Consider the following 17,818-nt stretch of genomic DNA (forward strand, 5'->3'; position numbering starts at 1 on the left):
CTACTACTTCACTTTCTCACTGGTTCTCTTTCCCTTTAACATGGTAGATGAGATGAGGTATGTCTGATATGGCCCCTGCCTGCTTCTCTAGCTTATTACCCACCCTCTCCCTTTTTCTGAGCTCCAGCCTTGATTTCCAGGATGTGCTATTTTCCCAACTCAGGACTTTTGCCTTGCCTCCCAGAGGATTCATTCTACCTAGAATGCTGTTTACCCCTTCCCTTACTACATTTTAACTCCTCATCCCATCCATCAGCTCTAGCTCAGAGAAATACCATTTGGGAGTGTGTGCCTGGGTGGCAAAGTCGGTTGAGTGACAGTCTCTTGACCTCAGTTCAGGTCTTGATCTCAACAGTCTGAGTTTGAGCCCCACCTTCCTCCCCAACCCCCATCCTGGGTATGGAGACTACCTGGCTGGCTCAGTCTGCAGGGCATGTAACTTTTTTAAGATTTTATTTATTCATGAGAAACACAGGCAGACATAGGCAGAGGGAGAAGCAGGCTCCCCCACAGGAGTCCTAGGATCACGACCTGAGCTGAAGGCAAGACGCTCAACCACTGAACTACCCAGGTCAGGTGCCTAAGCACGTGACTTGGTCTTGGGGTTGTGAGTTCAAGCCCCATGTTGCAGTAGAGATTGCTTAAAAATAAATTTAAAAAAAAAATACCATTTGTGAGTAAAACTTTGACTCTACTAGATCAGTTCTTCATGACACTCTTGGTAACCTATACTTCATGACTTAACAGTTTATAATAGTTGTTCAATGTCTGTTTCCCCACTGGATTACAAGTTCCAAGATATCAGAAAACCTGCTTATCATCCCTAGAGCAGTGTTGGCTAAAGAAATTAGTCTCAAAGTAAAACTACTGTCTCATAATTACTAGGCATGTAAACTACGTAGTACAATTCAGTCCATTCTTTGCAGCATTTGTTTCCTGACTTAATAGTATATAAGTATTTAATTGTAAACGTTTGCTTTCTTAGGCTTTTTTAAAAGGTTAAAACTGAGCAGTAAAGTGTTGACAATTTCACAATCACACTGAGATGTTTTAATGTAAATTTTATTATAAAAGTCATACAATAAAAAAATACAGAATGGTTTCTGATATAAGATGGAAAGTAAAAATCCTCCTTTCTACCATCTAATCTTTCAGTGTCATGACTCCAGTTTCTTTAAAATAGTGGAATTTAATAAATATTCTAACAAGTCACAAGGCTCTGTCTATTCTCTATTGGTTTGTTTTACATACTGTTGAGATACATTGGAACAGTAAGCATCACTACTATTACAGAGGATTGAAACTCAATTCTATAATAAAGTATGGTTAACACTGGGTTGCCAAAAGCCCATTTTCTTCACATTTAATATTTCTCCTCATGAAGATAATAGTTCTGTAACACAAGTACTTTGTACCTATACTGATCACCAAAATTTTATAGTCTTATCTTGCAAGTGTAACACAAATATAATTAAACAGTTGGTAAACATATAGAGATTGAGCACAATTAAGGCCCACAAAGTACTGCTGTGTAACGTATCTACCATCAGGTTGATGAGACCAGTAGTTATATTTGATAGCAAGAAAAACACTAACTGGTTTCTGTTCATAGCTGTGATTAAACAAAGACTGGCTTCCTTTCTTTCAGCTTCGGAGACTAGAGATTCTGAATGCTTTTTACTGGTAGCAGATGGCTGGACTGGTTTCCAAGAACAGGGTACGACAGCCCCTTTAGTTAGAAATTTGGCAAAACTCAAAATTATATCACCTACTAATAAACTACTAAGAAGGATCAGGCTGGAAGCAACTATCCAAATACAAAAGGCTAAATTGGCCATTCTCCGAGATACAACTTCTACATTTACCTGAACTATGTAAAGAGATATGAAGAGGCTAATTGCTGTCAGCAGAATACAGTATGTTACTTTTATCCAGTCTTTGACATGTGATCTTTTTTTAAACATATATGACCCTGTTTGCACACCAGCCATATGAATTGCCACATACCCCAAAGTAGAAATTATTCCTTCTCGGTTGGCATTTAGTAAACCAATCCTTGTGCCACTACCATCAGTGCCATACAAAATTAACCTTTTCAATGGGGTAAAGTCCAGGGCTAGTTGGTATAACACAATAATGCTGATGGCCACAATCCAGGATTTATTTAGAGGAAAAATAATCAATAGCAATGATGTTATAAGTTTCACAACCATTAAGGTAAAGAAAAAGTTCCAGTGAACTCCATACTCCGTTAAATGTTCCTGATAGCCTATGGATTTTATAATGACTAATCGTCCTATTCCTAGGAAGACTAATGGCCAAACAGAGTACAATGACTTTGTAAGATAATAAAATCTGGACCCTTCTTCTGCATATTTTCTCCTAACCTCTGGACAAACCATTGCAGTCCCAAAAATAAAACCTCCTACTCCAAAATCCATTGCTCCTGTCCCATAGAGCTCAGTTTTGGCAAATCTTCTGGGAAAAAGTGGGAAGTCTACAGCCAAAATGGCAACAGCAGTAAATGCACTGTTAATTACACGGAAACAAGAGATGGCTGGAACATATTCTGATTCTAGACTGATTTTCAAGAATTTTTCAAGTATTTTCTGGACAGGTATTCTGGCATAGTAAGTTCTTCTGCAGTATATTTGATAGAATAGCCCTGCCCCAAGGATAATTACAGCAAGGTGCTCAAGGAGGACAAAAGAAGACAAAATGGTCAAAGTTGCCACCAGGGGAACTATTAAGAAAACAAAGTCAATGAATAGCCTAGTTCTCCAAGTATGTGAAGAACACAAGTACTGTGAGAGAATGATCAGGAGCCCTCTGCACAGGATACAGAATGCAGGTAAGCACAGGCCTTGGGTAACTTCTAGCACACTGGTTCCATTGTGGTTACTGACAAAAGCTTCCTTCATCTGCTTTTGAGACATTTTTTCTTCCTGTGAAAATAAGAGCAAAAGGATGCATTGGAAAAGCAATGTTCTTTTGGAATAGACATATATATGTATGTGACCTGATTTTACTTTTTTAAAAAGAGTTTACTTGAGAGAGAGCATGTTTGGGGAGGGATACAGGGAGAAGGGAGAAACTTAACAGACTCCTCACTGAACTCAGAGAGCCCAACACAAAGCTTGATTTCAAGACCCTGAGATCATGACCTGAGCTGAAACCAAGAGTCTGACACTTAGAACCGACTGCACCACCCAGGGCCCCTATTTCACTCTTATTCCTAGATTTCACAGCAGAACTTTAGCCCCTAGTGATCTCAAATCAGGGCAGAAATTAGAATTTGTGATTCCCCTTCCAAGGATCGTGGGAAGAAGCCTAACACATCAGGATAAGAATGTCAGGGCATCTGGGTGGTACACCCAGTTAAGCATCCTATTCTTGGTTTCAAGACCAGGTCTTGATCTCAGGGATCAAGCCTGAGGATCGGCTCCATGCTTAGCACAGTCTACTTGAGATTCTCCCTCACCCTCTCCTGCTGGTGCTCATTCACTCTGGCTCTCTAAAATAAATCTTTAAAAAACCGGCGGGGGGCAGGGGGAGAGGGGGTGCCTGGGTGGCTCGGTCAATTGTCTGTCTTGAGTTCAGGTCAGGATTTTGGTGTCCTAGGATCCAGCCCCACCTCTGGCTCTCTGCCACACGGGGAGTCGGCTTCTGCCTCCCTATCTATGCTCTCTCTCGCTCTCACTCTCTCAGGTAAGTAAGTAAAATCTTAACAAAAAAAAGGATAAGAATGTCTTGCTAATGGTATGAAATCATTGGTTAAAAAGCTGCAGCTAGGGATCCCTGGGTGGCGCAGCGGTTTGGCGCCTGCCTTTGGCCCAGGGCGCGATCCTGGAGACCCGGGATCGAATCCCACATCGGGCTCCCGGTGCATGGAGCCTGCTTCTCCCTCTGCCTGTGTCTCTGCCTCTCTCTCTCTCTCTGTGACTATCATGAATAAATAAATAAAATCTTTAAAAAAAAAAAAAAAAAAAAAAAAAAAAAAAAAAAAAGCTGCAGCTATTCTCAGTATAAGGCAGACTGACAAACTTAATTTGGGATATAAACCCTGAAAATGGGGATCCCTGGGTGGCGCAGCGGTTTGGCGCCTGCCTTTGGCCCAGGGCGCGATCCTGGAGACCCGGGATCGAATCCCACGTCGGGCTCCCGGTGCATGGAGCCTGCTTCTCCCTCTGCCTGTGTCTCTGCCTCTCTCTCTCTCACTGTGTGCCTATCATAAATTTAAAAAAAAAAAAAAAAAACCCTGAAAATGGACTCACAGATGGAAATTCCTATTACAAAGCATAGGATATGTTATTAAAATTTTGTGATGGAAATTGAATACATTTAACTGATGACTTCAAGTCAAATCAGAGAGGGACCGGGAGAGAGATGGTAGTTAAGTGCACCCTGGAGTTGGAGACCTTGGTTTGTGTGAAACGTCCCTCTGAAGCCATTGCCTCCAGTACAAAATACTAGTCCTCTAGGGACATCCTGAGCCCCAGGCTGCTTCCTCTCTCATTCACAGCCACGCTTTCAGGTTTAGGTGTAGATGGGATAGAATGGATGCTAGTCATGCGGGAAGGGGCGGGACGGGGGAGGCGTGGGCGCATCGCACACGCCAGTGTTCGTGGTTTCAAAAGGATGTAAAGCACCTCTATCCTATTTCAATGTCTGAAAAGTGGCGCACAGAACTCGTCCGTTGGCCAGACCACAGCCGCGTTGAACAAACGAATGAATGCATGCCCGCCTGACGGCCTGTCTGGACAAGCAACAACTCCTCACGATAACAAACCGATCGTAGTCGACTGGCCTTTAAAAACGACGGAGTCCTTTTCCAGACTGACACGCGCCACGGCCGCGCCGGCCCTTCCACCTCACGCGCCTTCGCTGTCCCGGCGCCCCGGCAGGCGGCCTCCTACGCGAGCCCCGCAGCGCGGCTCCCACCGCAGCCGCAGAGCCACGCGGGAGCAAGCCGCTTCCGCCTCCCGAGCCGCGCTTCCGGCCGACGTGGGGCGGCCGAGGCTTCCGGGCGGGGATTCGGCGCGCGCGTGCGCCCCGCCCAGGGCCCGAGCTCGCTCTCCGGCCCCGCGGGCTCCCCTCCCGGTTCTTGCCTGTGGTGGGCCTGCCGCGCGCCCGGGTCCGTCAGAGCAGTGCGGAGCCGAGCGGAGCGGACGCGTCCCACGCCTCACCGCCACTCTCGAGCCCACGACGAGTCCCTCAGAGTGGCGGGATCAGAGGGCCCGGCCCAGTGTTCACCACGGCGTCCTCTACCCAAGGACGGGGCCCCGTGAGGCCTTGGCTCCCGCGCCTCTCGCGCCGGAACACGGGACGCCGGCGCCTCGTCCCTCTCAGCCCGGGTTCCCCGAGTGCTTTGTCCCAGCTGGAGCCCCTCACTCCCACCCGGCGTCCAGAGCGGGCCACGTGCGCCCCGCGCCCCGTGCGCGCCCCGCCCCGGGGGAGGAGCCGCGGGGCTCCGGGCCACTCGGCGGGAGCGGGTAGCCGGCCGGTGCGCCCCGGCGGTGCCGGCTTCCCGTCCTTCCCGGCTCGCTCCCGCCCCCTCCTCTTCCCGCCGACTCTCCCAGCCCGCCCGCCCGCCTGCCTTTTCAGTCGGGCCTGGCGGGGCCGCGCGCGCAGCGGCTCGGGCCGTGGGACCGGTGAGTGCCACCCCCAGCCCAGGTCCGAAGCGCTTGGTGACCCCGAAAGGGTAGAGAGGCCGGTTGCCGCCGGAGCGCTGAAGAACCGGGGCATCTTCCTCTCCTTTTTCCAAAGCCCCGTTTGCCCCCCCTTTCCCATTTCCTTTTTGAGCGTCTCGTGTCCGCAGGGGGTAGCCCAGCGCTTGGCCCTAGCCCAGAACCCTCCACTCTCCACCTTGCTGCAGGAGGCGCCCCGGGGTCGGGCAAAGGCCCCAGCTGGGAGGCCGAGTCCCGTCCCCTGCCCCTCCTCTCGCACGGCTATGGACCAGGGAAGGGGCGGCTGGCCCCGGGAGGCGTCAAGGGCAGCCGCGCCCTTGGCTGGGGTCACATCCACCTTCCTGGGAAGGGCATACCCTCGCCGTGCCAGGTGCTTCCGGGCGGCATCCAAGCCCCAGTCCCAGCGGGCACCTCGTCCCGAGAGGGAGTCCCGGTTCCCGCCGGCAACCTGGGGGCGGGCCCCGCTGTGTTCCCAGGACCCTTACCCAGCTGTTCTCGTCTGCCCTCCCACTGCCCTCCGAACGGAGGACAAACCTGAGGCTGGGTAGGAGGAGGAGCTAGTGATCAGGTTGCCTCTTGCCTTGATCTAGTGTTTCATCTGTTCATTACCGTCTCCCTTCTGCCCACAGTGGTCACACCCTTTCCAGAAATTCCTGGCTGGTAACCGCGAAGCTGGGGGAAAGCGAGAGCTGGGGGAACTGGAGAAGACTGCTCTAATCTGACTTGACTGGCTGGGAACAGACGCATCATCATAATAACCAAGATTTGCAAAGCGTTCTCTAGAGGTACTAGCCCATTTGATCCTTAACTCAGTATTTTGAGGTGTAGGTATTAGTATTACTTTCTGCAAATGAGTAAACAGAATAAGGCTTAGAGAGCGCTTATGATCTGCCTTGGAGGAGTTGGAGCTTTGGTTTCTAACTCCACAACCTATTATGCTCCCCCTCTGATCCTCTCTCTTAAAATGAGCTTCCAGTTTTGGGAGCTTTGTTCTTCTTGACTCTCCGGGTGTCCTCTCCATGGCTGTCCCTTGGACAGCATGTGGTCTGTATCTGTGGTGAATGTGGCCAACACATTCCTGATGCCCTTCTCTGTCCTTTTTCCAGTTTGTATGAATTCCCTGTCCCTGAATTCTTTCACGTGCTAGATATATTCGGAACCCCAAACAAGACTCCACCAGGGTTAATCCATTACAGACACTCTTCATCTTCATCCCTCCTTGCTAGGAAAGTGTGAGGCCTGGGAAATTCTGAATCTTAGGGTCACTTACAGTTTTTCAGAGATTGGCCCTGGTACAGCCTCACAACACTCCATCTCTCAGATTTTCCTCCTCTGAAATCTTTGCCTTCTTAAAGATGACACTGGACTGTTCTGATTAGTGTCCCCAAGTGGATTATCCATCCTTAGTAGTCCTTATTAGTAATAACAATATTCCTCCTCTGAGTGAATATTCAGATTTGTACTCCTTGACATCATTGACCTTCACAACCACTCCTCATGAGGTAGATTTACTATACCCATTTTCAAGATGAGGGATCAAGGTGGGCCAGGAAGGTGATGTGGCTTTCCTGTGAATAAGCTATGATTTTGCTCCCACACAGCAACCTTCTGAGAGCGTCAAAAATTGACTCCAGACTCCCTGTTCCATCAATCACTGGCTATACAAAAATAGAATATTTCTGTCCAGTAGAGAGGATAGGGCAAGAGACTTCTCTGTCTCCCAGTGTTTCCATTCTCCATGGCACACTGACTCAGAACATATGTAGCCCCACCCCAAACCCCTATAGTAAAACTGGCTCTGAAGAGCCTGGGGAGCCTCTGGAGGCCCTCCTAAAATTTTCCCCTCTTCCCTAATGCAGGAGGTAGGACCGACTTTCCCTCTCTCCTCAGGCTCGCCCTGATTCTCATTTTGGTTCCTCTTGCTTGGCGGGAGGAGCAGGAGTGAGTCACCCTGAAGAAGCCCTCACCTGTTTGGCTCTTACCTTCTCTCTCATGTCATATGCTCTGAGGTGACTCATTCACATTCCTCCAGAACCGAGCCTTTTGCTGGACCCATGTTCCTGCCTGTGCTCCCATGACGGGGTGGATAGCACTGCTTGTGCCTGTGACCCAGAACCCTGGCTGACCACATTGAAGCAGGATGCTCCAGCAGGTAAAACGTCACCCTTAGGTAACCTAGGCCCTGAAGCATCTAAGGCACTTTCCCATCTGTCACTTGGCTGAAGAAGATTCCACTTACCCTGACCTGGAAGGAAGGGAAGGATCCCTTAAAGGTCTTTTCTCTCTTCATGTAGTCACTCCAGTGCCTTTTACCTGTCATTGAGAAGCTTTTCCTGATCCCTAATTTGAATCTTTCCTATTGTGGTCTTTAGCTCTTTTTCCTGGGATGAGTATGATGAGATTGATAAGATGGGATGGGTAGGGGAATCCTTAGGGCTCTTTGATGACTTCACAAGCCTGAACCAGTGAGTGAGTCCAGAGAGATGTCCCAGCCTGAACTGTTGAAGTACAGTGGAAGCTTAGGGCTTCCAAGAGGAGGTGTTCTTTGAAGATGAACCTTAAAGAATATGTAGGAATTAGCCAGGTGAAGAAGGGAAGTAAGCAGTCCAAGCAAAGAGGTCAGCCTGTGCAAAAAATATGGGTGAAGATGCCTATGTTGAAATATAGAAATCTGATGAATGGATCATGAAGCGCATAGTGAAGGGTTGAGACATAAAACCTACCCTTACTCCAGGTGTCTATCTAAAAAGGCTACTGTGGCCTCAGGCCTGTGGGATTCCAAATCACCCATCCCCTATTTGTATCATCCTTTACATGCAGCTCTCCATCCAAAGAGAATGCTAGTAGATAGGTATTTACTGAATTTTTATTTACAAAATGTTGCCATGCACTGGGCTGAGGCAGATGTTCAAGATGGGGTGCCTGGGTGGTTCAGTTGTTTAAGCATCTACCTTCTGCTCAGGTCATGATCCCAAGGGCCTGGAATCGAACCCCACATTGGGCTCCCTGCTTCTCCCTCTTCTTCTGCCTCTGCCTCCCCTCCCCACCTTGTTCATGCAGTCTTTGTCTCGCTCTTGCTCTCAAAATAAATAAATAAAAATCTTTTAAAAAAAATGATACTTGCTCTTCAGGAGCTCACAATCTAGTGGAGTTCTAGGCAGGTAAGTGCCTGAGACTTATTAGGATCACCAAGTGGAAAGCCAGCCAGCCTCAAGGGAGCCCTGGTGGACAAAACTGCTTGATCATTTTCCAGACTTTTATCTTATGCGATGAGCTTGAGACTAGAGAGAAGCAGGCAGGACAATTGTCTGCTCTGGGCCTTTTTTTGGTTTGTTTTCAGCTTTTTTTTTTCTTATTAAAAAAGCAGTAACATCCATCATAACCATACCAGCAGCTGCACTGTGTTGAGCCCTACGTAAGTAGTAGGTATTCTAAGCATTTTACATGTATAGTTTTGTTTAGTCCTCGAGCAAGTTATAGTGTTACATGTACAGTGCTACTATATCCCCATTTTGGAGATAAAACTCAGAGAGGTTATGTGACTTATTCAAGGTCACATTCACTGTAAGCAATGTAAAAAATATAAGCAAAAAAAAAAAAATTAAAGTTACCCATAATTACACTATCTAGAGTTAAGATTTTTTAAAAATCCTATATTTTCCTAAAGATATAAATATATATTTTTAAAGATTTTACTTATTTATTCATGAGAGACACAGAGGCAGAGACATAGGCAAAGGGAGAAGGAGGCTCCCTATAGGGAGCCCAATGCAGAACTCGATCCCTGGACTCCAGGATCACGCCCTGAGCTAAAGGCAGACACTCAAGGGCTGAATCACCCAGGTGTCCCTCCTGAAGATATATTTTTTTAACTATTTGAAGTTATACTTTTTTTTTTTATCCTGCTTTATTCTGTTGTGAGGATATACTATAAATTGTCCACCATTTGGACATATCAGTTGTTTTCAATGTTTTTTGCAATTACAAATAGCTTAATATATGGTGAATAAGAAGGTAATATTCTTATGGCCCTTCTAAAAGAATTGCAGGCTTAAGAGGCATGTGTGGTTTTTAGGCTTTGATATACCATTGCCTAATTAAAGAAGAGCTGTTTTGGTTTTTTTGTTTTGTTTTGTTTTGTTTTGTTTTTAAAGATTATATTTATTTATTCATGAGAGACAGAGAGGGGGAGGAAAAGCAGCCTTCATGCAAGGAGCCCAATGCAGGACTCGATCCTAGGACTCTGGGATCATGCCCTGAGCCAAAGGCAGATGCTCAACCACTGAACCACCCAGGCGTCTCAAAGAAGAGCTGTTTTTAAAAGAATAATGATACCTAACTTAGGGTGCATATACCAGGTGCCTTCTCTAAATACTTGATGTGCTTATTAGTGTCTGAAGTTGCTGCTACCAGCATTCCCATTTTATAAGTGAGGAAAATTGAGGCATAGAGAGATTAAGTAATTTATAAAACATTGTACAACTAGTAAGTGGTAGAATCAGGATTCAAATCCAGACAATCTGCATTCAGATCTAGGCTCTTGAACATTATACTCATCTACTTCCCTGGTTGTATTAGAGCTGATCATAAAATATGGCTCAGATTGTGATTGTCCTTCCCCCCAGTCCCCCAAGAGAAGAAGGATTTGCATGAATCTAACCGTGCTCTGACCTCAGCATCAGGGATGGGCCAGGGTCAAGGAGAAACCGCTTTTTTCCCCTTTGGTGCCTATTCTTAACCTCATCCAACTTCCAAACCAGGCTCCCTCTCAAGTAGACCCAGGGCAGAGGAAAATAACTAAATAGACTAAATCTAAGCCCCAAGAACCAGGTGATGAAGGTGTGGAGCTACCTCACAGCTGGTTTTTCATCACAAACTAAATGGTTTCTTTCAAAAAAGGCCCAAACCATGGTTCATCTGTGTGTGTGTATGTGAGAGAGAGTGTGTGAGTGATCGATCCCCTGTAGCAGACCTCCATGTTAGGCCCCACCCCTCCCAGTCCCAGTAGGCTGGAGCTCATTAAGAGGAGAGGGAATAGCATTTATTCATTTATTGAGTACACACTGTGTGCCAGGCGCTAAGTGCTTTGTATATCTCTTATTTTTCTGTCCAATAGTCCTGCGAACTGGTTTTATTTTCCTTTACTTACAAATAAAGAAGCTGTGGCTCAGAGAAGTTAAGTAACTTATCCAAGCTCACAGGCTTAGTAAGTGGCAGAACTGAAATTCGAACCCACCCAGACTATGATACTAGAGCCCTGTTCTTTTTGCTATTCAGGCCCCCACCCCTACATTGCTGCCACCTGGTCTCAGTCCCAGCTTTCATGGCCCTTTCCTCATGGCCTCTTAGGTTAATGGCCACAGTTCAGGCTCTGATGCCCAAGGCGGGGGATCCCTCAGAAAAGACCTGCAGAAGTTCCTGAGTGGGGAAGCCCCACTGCACCAGCTGGATGACCTCACCAAGGTGAATCCTGTGACACTGGAGACAGGTATGGGCCTCCCTTTCCTCAAGAATGCTGTCTCCAAAGCACCCGTTGGTGCCTGGCTGGCTCAGTTAGTGGAACATGCAATTCTTGATCTCGGGGCTGTGGGGTCCAACCTCACATTGGGTGTAGAGATTACTTAAAAATAAAATCTTAAAAAAAAAAGGAGGGGGGGCATCTTCAGAAGGGAGGAGGTGTGATGTGGGTAGTTCACACAGCTTCCCCTGGCCAGACCAAGGCAGGCAGGACTCCTGATCGCCAAATGGGCTGCTCCAGACCTCTGCCTGGCAGCTGCACCCAGGCTCCAGGGCAGACTTTGCTCCAGATTTGGGGCTCATCTTAATTAGATCTTGTACCTATTCACCAGGGAGTTGCTGGGATCTAAAGGCACTTGGCTAATTGCAAAGGTAGCACAGTTAGGCCAGTGTTTGTGTGGGCAGTTGTGTCTACATGTGAGCCAGAGTTTGCTAAAGGTGCCTCTGCCTCAGTCCTGAGGTGTTTGCAGGCTCGGTACGCAGCAGACACGTTCTACACCAATGCTGGCTGCACCTTGGTGGCTCTGAACCCCTTCAAGCCCATCCCTCAGCTCTACTCAACAGCACTGATGAGAGAGTACCATGCTGCTCCTCAGCCCCAGGTAAGGCTCCGCCACTTCCTGGGCCTCAGGGTTCTGCCATATTCATCTGGGCCTTCTTGCAGCTTCCCTATCATTGTCTATTCACCAGCCATGTAGTCATTCAGAGTCTGCCGGTGCCAGGGCGACCGAAATATTTTGGACACGTGACAGCAGGTACAAAGTAAGAGTCAAATAAATATTTGTTTAACTGAGTTTGGAACCTAAAATAAGGACATAGGACAATGGATTTTTTTTTCTTGTTTGTGACTTTAGTAAAGGGAAGGACTTACAAAGGTATATTTGTATATTTAATAAACCACTTTTTTGGGGAAAGAATAAAATAACATGATAAGGAGTGCTCTAGAAAATTCAGCATGTGTTCCTTTCCACTGAGAGGAATGAGACAAATTCTTATGGGGTTGGAGGTGGTACAGGCAGGGAGTCGGCTAGTTGGTGTTTAAGTGCGTGATGTCTTCAGGGAGAGGCAAGAGCAAACTTGCCGGCAGGAGAGGTGCTGTCAAGGAGAGAGGAAGTAGATGAGATGGGAGGATGACATAAGCCAGGGCTGCTGGCAAAGGGTCTGAAGCCCCACAGCAGGAAGAATGAATCCATAGTGCTGCTTCCCTGGGGATAGAGGGACTGACTGGAGCCCACCATGGGGATCATTACTCTGCAAGTTGGGGGAGTCAGGTTCAGGAAGGTAAAACAGGATGTAGGGAAAACAGTCGGAGGCTCTTAACAGTTCAGGCAAGAGGCAGCTGGGGCATAAACAGGTGCAGGGAGGGATGGCTCTGATACTATCCACAACAGTATGTTCTCTCTTCAGGAAGCGGTGGGTAGGTGATCATTGCTAGGTAGGCAGTGCTGGGCTGACCCTTTAGAAGCTCATGCATGGTTAAGTGTCCAAGTCTTCCCTGAGAGCCCATATCTCACTGACTGACAGCCTCTTCAAAGGCAAAAACCATGTCATGATTCCCTGTTTCCCCAGTGCCCAGTTTAATGCCCAGCACATTGAGGATAATTAATATTTGTTGATGGAAAGGAGAACAGTGGCCTTAGAATTCAAATCATGTGGTCACATTTACCTGCTGAGTAGACTGGGGAAGGTAATTTAACCCCTCCAAACCTCAAATACCTCATGTATAAAATAGGATTAGCTATCTAAGTAATGCACAGATTTTTTTTAGCCAGTAGCTTGTAGGAATGTTCTTTGTATGCTGCAAAATACAGTAATGTAAAATAATAAGTAGAATAAGACTATTAAAGTAAGATAAAATGGGAGGACAAAGTGTTAAGGTCATAGACTGGTCAAGGCCAGCGCTGCTTCTATCCTGAGAGAAGATGAATGGATATAGCCACCATAGGGGTCCCACAGTTGGGTCTAACACTGTTATATCCAGGAGGTTTTGCTAGAGGAAGTTTCCTGGCACTGCTGTTGGCAGCCTCCCCATCTCAGCCATCATTGGATTAACTACTCCTTGGAGACAAGCATTCCCTCACGTGACCTTTCACCCCTTGATATTTTAGAAATTGAAGCCCCACATCTTCACGGTGGGTGAACAGACGTACAGGAATGTCAAGAGCCTGATTGAGCCAGTCAACCAGTCTATCATCGTCAGCGGAGAGAGTGGTGCTGGAAAGGTAGGAGGGCCTCTTTCCCACCATGTCAACTTCGTGACTGGTGGGATGGGCAGAGAAGAAGGAGGTCATTCTTGTGGACTTGTTTGCTGCCTAGTCATTTTCCAGATAGTCTGGCTCAAACAGGAAGTCAATGTGTGGTGGTGAGCAAGCACTAGTCAGGAAATCAAGAGATAGACAGGGTTCTAGTCCAGGCTCTTCCAAGTAAACCTGGGTTAAGTAATTTTTCTCTCAGCCTTCATTTTCTCCTCAAAGGTCTCAGCTCTGATGCCATTGGAAACAAAAGTCAGCTATTGGGATTCCAAAATATGGTTAAGAGCACATCATAAAGGTATTTAGGCTCTGCAAACATGAGTTCTTTCATTTGTAAGATGACAAGGACAGGAGGCCCAACATGTAAGTCATGGGACACCTATAAGAGTTAAATAAACCAGTGCACATAGGCGCTTGTTGGCATGCTTGGCACATGGCAGCACTACTCTAGAAGTAGCTGGGATTACTTGTGGGAAAGGATTTATTGGAGTAGCCTACCTGTATTCTCTGGGTTGCCCTTGATGGCAAGGACAGGGCATTGGGCCAGAAGCATTTGATGCGGTCATGTGGCCCCCTAGGTGCCAGAACCACAACAGATGAGACAGAATGTTGCACAAGGATGGTCAGAGGAGGCTACCAGGCCAGTCCTCACCATCTTCCTGCCAAGGCTCACTGAGTCACCCCACCCTTTCCACAATGCTTTTACTTTCACAAGGGATTCTTCAGACCATGAACTGCCTTTGCCTATACTTACATATGAGAGAATTGCTGAGCACTGAGTACCTGCCAGCTTCTAGGCTATGGGCTAGCTACTGAAGAGTGGCAGGGAGAGGAACAGAGATGAAAAATGCAGCATAAGGCTTGCAGGGGGCTCTTAGTCCACTGGGAAAGACAGACAAGGACACAGGTGAAGAGTGTAAGGCTGTAGGGATGACACCTTGGACTTGGGTGTAGAGAGGATCTTCAAGAACTCTTTCAAAGTGACCAGTGCAATAGCTAACACCCAGCTCCTAGAGGAAGCCCATTGTCCTCCAGAATTGCTCTGGGGAGCTGAAACTAGACCTGGCTTGAAGTCTATGCATCTGGAGCTCAATAACCCTTTTTGAGCAGCTACTGTGTTCTTTTGCTGGGTCTGTATTTTTTTTAATTTATTTTTAATAAGTGGTAGCATAATTAACATAGTTCAAAAACAATACTGAATGGCTTACAAAGAAAAACAATGACAGCCCGACCCCTATCTATCAAGACTATTCCTTCTCTCCAGAGGCAACTACTTACATATCTTCTAGCAGTTTATTTGGGTATTTGTATCCATATTTCTAAACAACATCCTTATATTGTTATTAATTTTTCAGTTTTTGACCTTATTCGTTCATTTCCTACTATGTTAAGGATTTAGCCCTCTTTCTCTACCCCCAAATACATATATAATTGTATCACGCTTTTTTTTTTTTTTTTTTTTTTTTTAAGATTTTATTTGTATTCATGAGAGACACAGAGAGAGAGAGGCAGAGACACAGGCAGAGGGAGAAGCAGGCTCCACGCAGGGAGCCCAATGCAGGACTCGGTCCTGGGACTCCAGGATCACGCCCTGGGCCGAAGGCAGACACTAAACCTCTGAGCCATCCAGGAATCCCCACGATTTCTAATTAATATGCAGTATTACAACCATGTATATATTGTTCAGAGCAGTATACTGTATACAGAGCAATATACTGTCCTTTCTTATATAATTTTTACTTTCCCTCTACTTAATAATTACCCTGTTTTTTCACTTGTTTTAGTTTCTGTATACCTATTATTTATTATAAACTTGTCGCCAAAGCTGGATAACACCTATCCACTGGCAAGTATCTCAGGTCCTTTTTTTTCTTTTGTGATGTTCTTTTTTTTTTTTTTTTTTTTAAATTTATTTATTTATGATAGTCATACAGAGAGAGAGAGAGGCAGAGACACAGGCAGAGGGAGAAGCAGGCTCCATGCACCGGGAGCCTGACGTGGGATTCGATCCCGGGTCTCCAGGATCGCGCCCTGGGCCAAAGGCAGGCGCCAAACCGCTGCGCCACCCAGGGATCCCCTTTTGTGATGTTCTTCCCAGAGCTCCCACATCTCTGTCTCCCACCTAAACTGGTGGCTGCCAAGGGCTGTTGCCACACAGTTATTACCTGAGAGCTTCTCTGCCTCACTCTGGGGATCCCCTCGTTGCCCTCTGTCCTAAGACAAACTCTCTCTCCCCCACTCCCTCATCTCCTGGTGTTGGTCCCCATGGTTTCAACTTCTTAACTGCCTTGTTTTTATGGTGCACATTCTTTAGTAACTTTCTGAAAAAGGTACATAGAGGGCAGATTTTTTAGTTGTTGTGCACCTGAAAATATTTATTTTGCCTCAAATTTTATATGTTGGCTGGATTTTATAATTCCAGGTTGGAAATCATTTTCTTTCAAATTTATAAGATTTTTTTTTCTTCTATATTTTTTGAATTAACGTTATGATAGTCCCAGTCCATAATGGTGATTTGTTTTTCTTTCCAAAATCTTTTACAGTCTTCGTTTTTATCCATGGGTATTAAAACTCACAATGCTGTGTCTTGGCATGGTTGTTTTGGGTTTTTTTCACTTGCTGTGCTGGATATTTTGTGGGGTTCTTTTTAACCTGAAACTCATGTTCTTTTGTTTGGGGTAAATTTGTATTATAGCTAATTTAATAATCTCCTCCCCTCTCTTTTATCTTTCTAGAAGTTAGTGTTATTAATAGGAAGTTTGTTTAATTGTCTATATTCTTATTTTTGTCACTTATTCTTCCATCTCTTAACATTTTGTTTGACCTTCTGGCAGATATTCTCTACCTTCCAATTTTTTTGAATTTTGAATTTTTGTTAGATTAATTCTAAGAGTTCTCTCTTGTTCTTTGAATATTATTCCCCACCACCTCCCACCATCCTGGTCTGATTTCATAGTCAGTATCTTATTTTTGAGAATACTTCATAATTTTTATTTATCTTCTTCTCCTTGCATTGACTGTGTTTTCTTCTAATTCCTTTTCCTCCATTTATTGTGATATTTGTCAATCTTGTAAAAGAGGTTTATTATAGTTGATGATCACTAAGTTTCTATTCATATTTAATGCCTCATTAAGCAACTGATTAGAATCTTTGTTTATGGATAGGATTGTCAACCAAGGATCCTTACTAGAGGTAGGTTTTTAAACTTGTGGGACCCTGAATGCTCATATCTTTTCTCACGAGCTTATCAGTATCTCCAGAGAAGATTCTTTTTTTTTTTTTTTTTTTTAATTTTTATTTATTTATGATAGTCACAGAGAGAGAGAGAGGCGCAGAGACACAGGCAGAGGGAGAAGCAGGCTCCATGCACCGGGAGCCCGATGTGGGATTCGATCCCGGGTCTCCAGGATCGCGCCCTGGGCCAAAGGCAGGCGCCAAACCGCTGCGCCACCCAGGGATCCCTCCAGAGAAGATTCTTTAGCAGAGATATGGAAACTATAAAGAATTAAATGAAAATGATAAAAATTAAAAATATAACAAATAATTCCTCATCCTTATCAACAGACCAGACATGCAGATAAATACATCAGTGAATTTTGACAGTAAATCAATAGAAATAATTCAAATCGAGAAACAAAGGGCAGCCCTGATGGCCCAGCGGTTTAGCACGGCCTTCAGCCCAGGGCCTGATCCTAGAGACCCGGGATCGAGTCCCATGTCAGGCTCCCTGCACGAAGCCTGCTTCTCCCTCTGCCTGTATCTCTGCCTCTCTCTCTCTTTCTCTCTCTCTCTCTCTGTGTCTGTCATGAATAAATAAACAAAATCTTTAAGAAAAAAAAGAGAAAGAGAAAAGCACATCTGAGAGCTATGGTACAATATCACATGGTCTACCATATTTGTTATTGCTATACTAGGAGAAAGAGAACACGTGGATCAGAGGTGTTATCTTACACAATGAACAAAAGATGGCAAGCACAGATCCAAGAAGTTCAGGAAATAATAAGCAAATAAATACAAAGAAACATACCTAGGCACATTATAGTCAAATTGCTGAAAACCGAACAAAGAGAAAACTTTTGTGGGAACCAGAAAAACGAAGAAATATTACAAAAAGAGAAAGATAGGGATCCCTGGGTGGCGCAGCGGTTTGGCGCCTGCCTTTGGCCCAGGGCGCGATCCTGGAGACCCAGGATCGAATCCCATGTCGGGCTCCCGGTGCATGGAGCCTGCTTCTCCCTCTGCCTGTGTCTCTGCCCCCCCCCCTTTCTCTCTCTCTCTCTCTCTCTCTCTCTATCATAAATAAATAAAAATTAAAAAAAATAAAATCTTAAAAAAAAAAAAAAAAGAAAGAAAGATAACAG

General features: G+C 45.6%; 2 protein-coding genes across 18 annotated transcripts in view; one reads left to right on the forward strand and one right to left on the reverse strand.

Moving 5' to 3' along the window:
- Positions 1-17,818, forward strand: part of MYO19 (myosin XIX) — a 46,903-nt gene that overhangs the window by 4,520 nt on the left and 24,565 nt on the right. For 8 of the 11 annotated variants that reach the window (XR_013354258.1, XM_077852324.1, XM_077852326.1 and 5 more), the window contains 6 exons: positions 6,317-6,472; positions 7,720-7,839; positions 11,037-11,175; positions 11,658-11,806; positions 11,895-11,966; positions 13,313-13,426. Coding sequence is in view for 10 of the 11 variants with exons in the window: in XM_077852324.1 (XP_077708450.1) it covers positions 7,828-7,839; positions 11,037-11,175; positions 11,658-11,806; positions 11,895-11,966; positions 13,313-13,426 (486 nt within the window). In the remaining variant the exon portion in view is untranslated. Of the gene's footprint in view, positions 1-5,054; positions 5,652-6,106; positions 6,232-6,316; positions 6,473-7,719; positions 7,840-11,036; positions 11,176-11,657; positions 11,807-11,894; positions 11,967-13,312; positions 13,427-17,818 lie in introns of those variants that run through there. The other 3 variants (XM_077852330.1, XM_077852331.1, XM_077852332.1) reach the window with 3 other exon arrangements.
- Positions 1,047-17,818, reverse strand: part of PIGW (phosphatidylinositol glycan anchor biosynthesis class W) — a 44,171-nt gene continuing 27,399 nt past the window's right edge. Inside the window, exons 1-2 of one of the 7 annotated variants that reach the window (XM_077852348.1) lie at positions 6,044-6,176; positions 1,047-2,945 (exon numbers count right to left, since the gene is read on the reverse strand). In XM_077852348.1, the coding sequence (XP_077708474.1) occupies positions 1,425-2,936 (1,512 nt within the window). In that variant the 5' untranslated portion in view covers positions 2,937-2,945; positions 6,044-6,176 and the 3' untranslated portion in view covers positions 1,047-1,424. The other 6 variants (XM_077852347.1, XM_077852342.1, XM_077852345.1 and 3 more) reach the window with 6 other exon arrangements.

The sequence above is a fragment of the Canis aureus genome, chromosome 16 (genome assembly GCF_053574225.1).
Source record: "Canis aureus isolate CA01 chromosome 16, VMU_Caureus_v.1.0, whole genome shotgun sequence".
Lineage (NCBI taxonomy): Eukaryota > Metazoa > Chordata > Mammalia > Carnivora > Canidae > Canis > Canis aureus.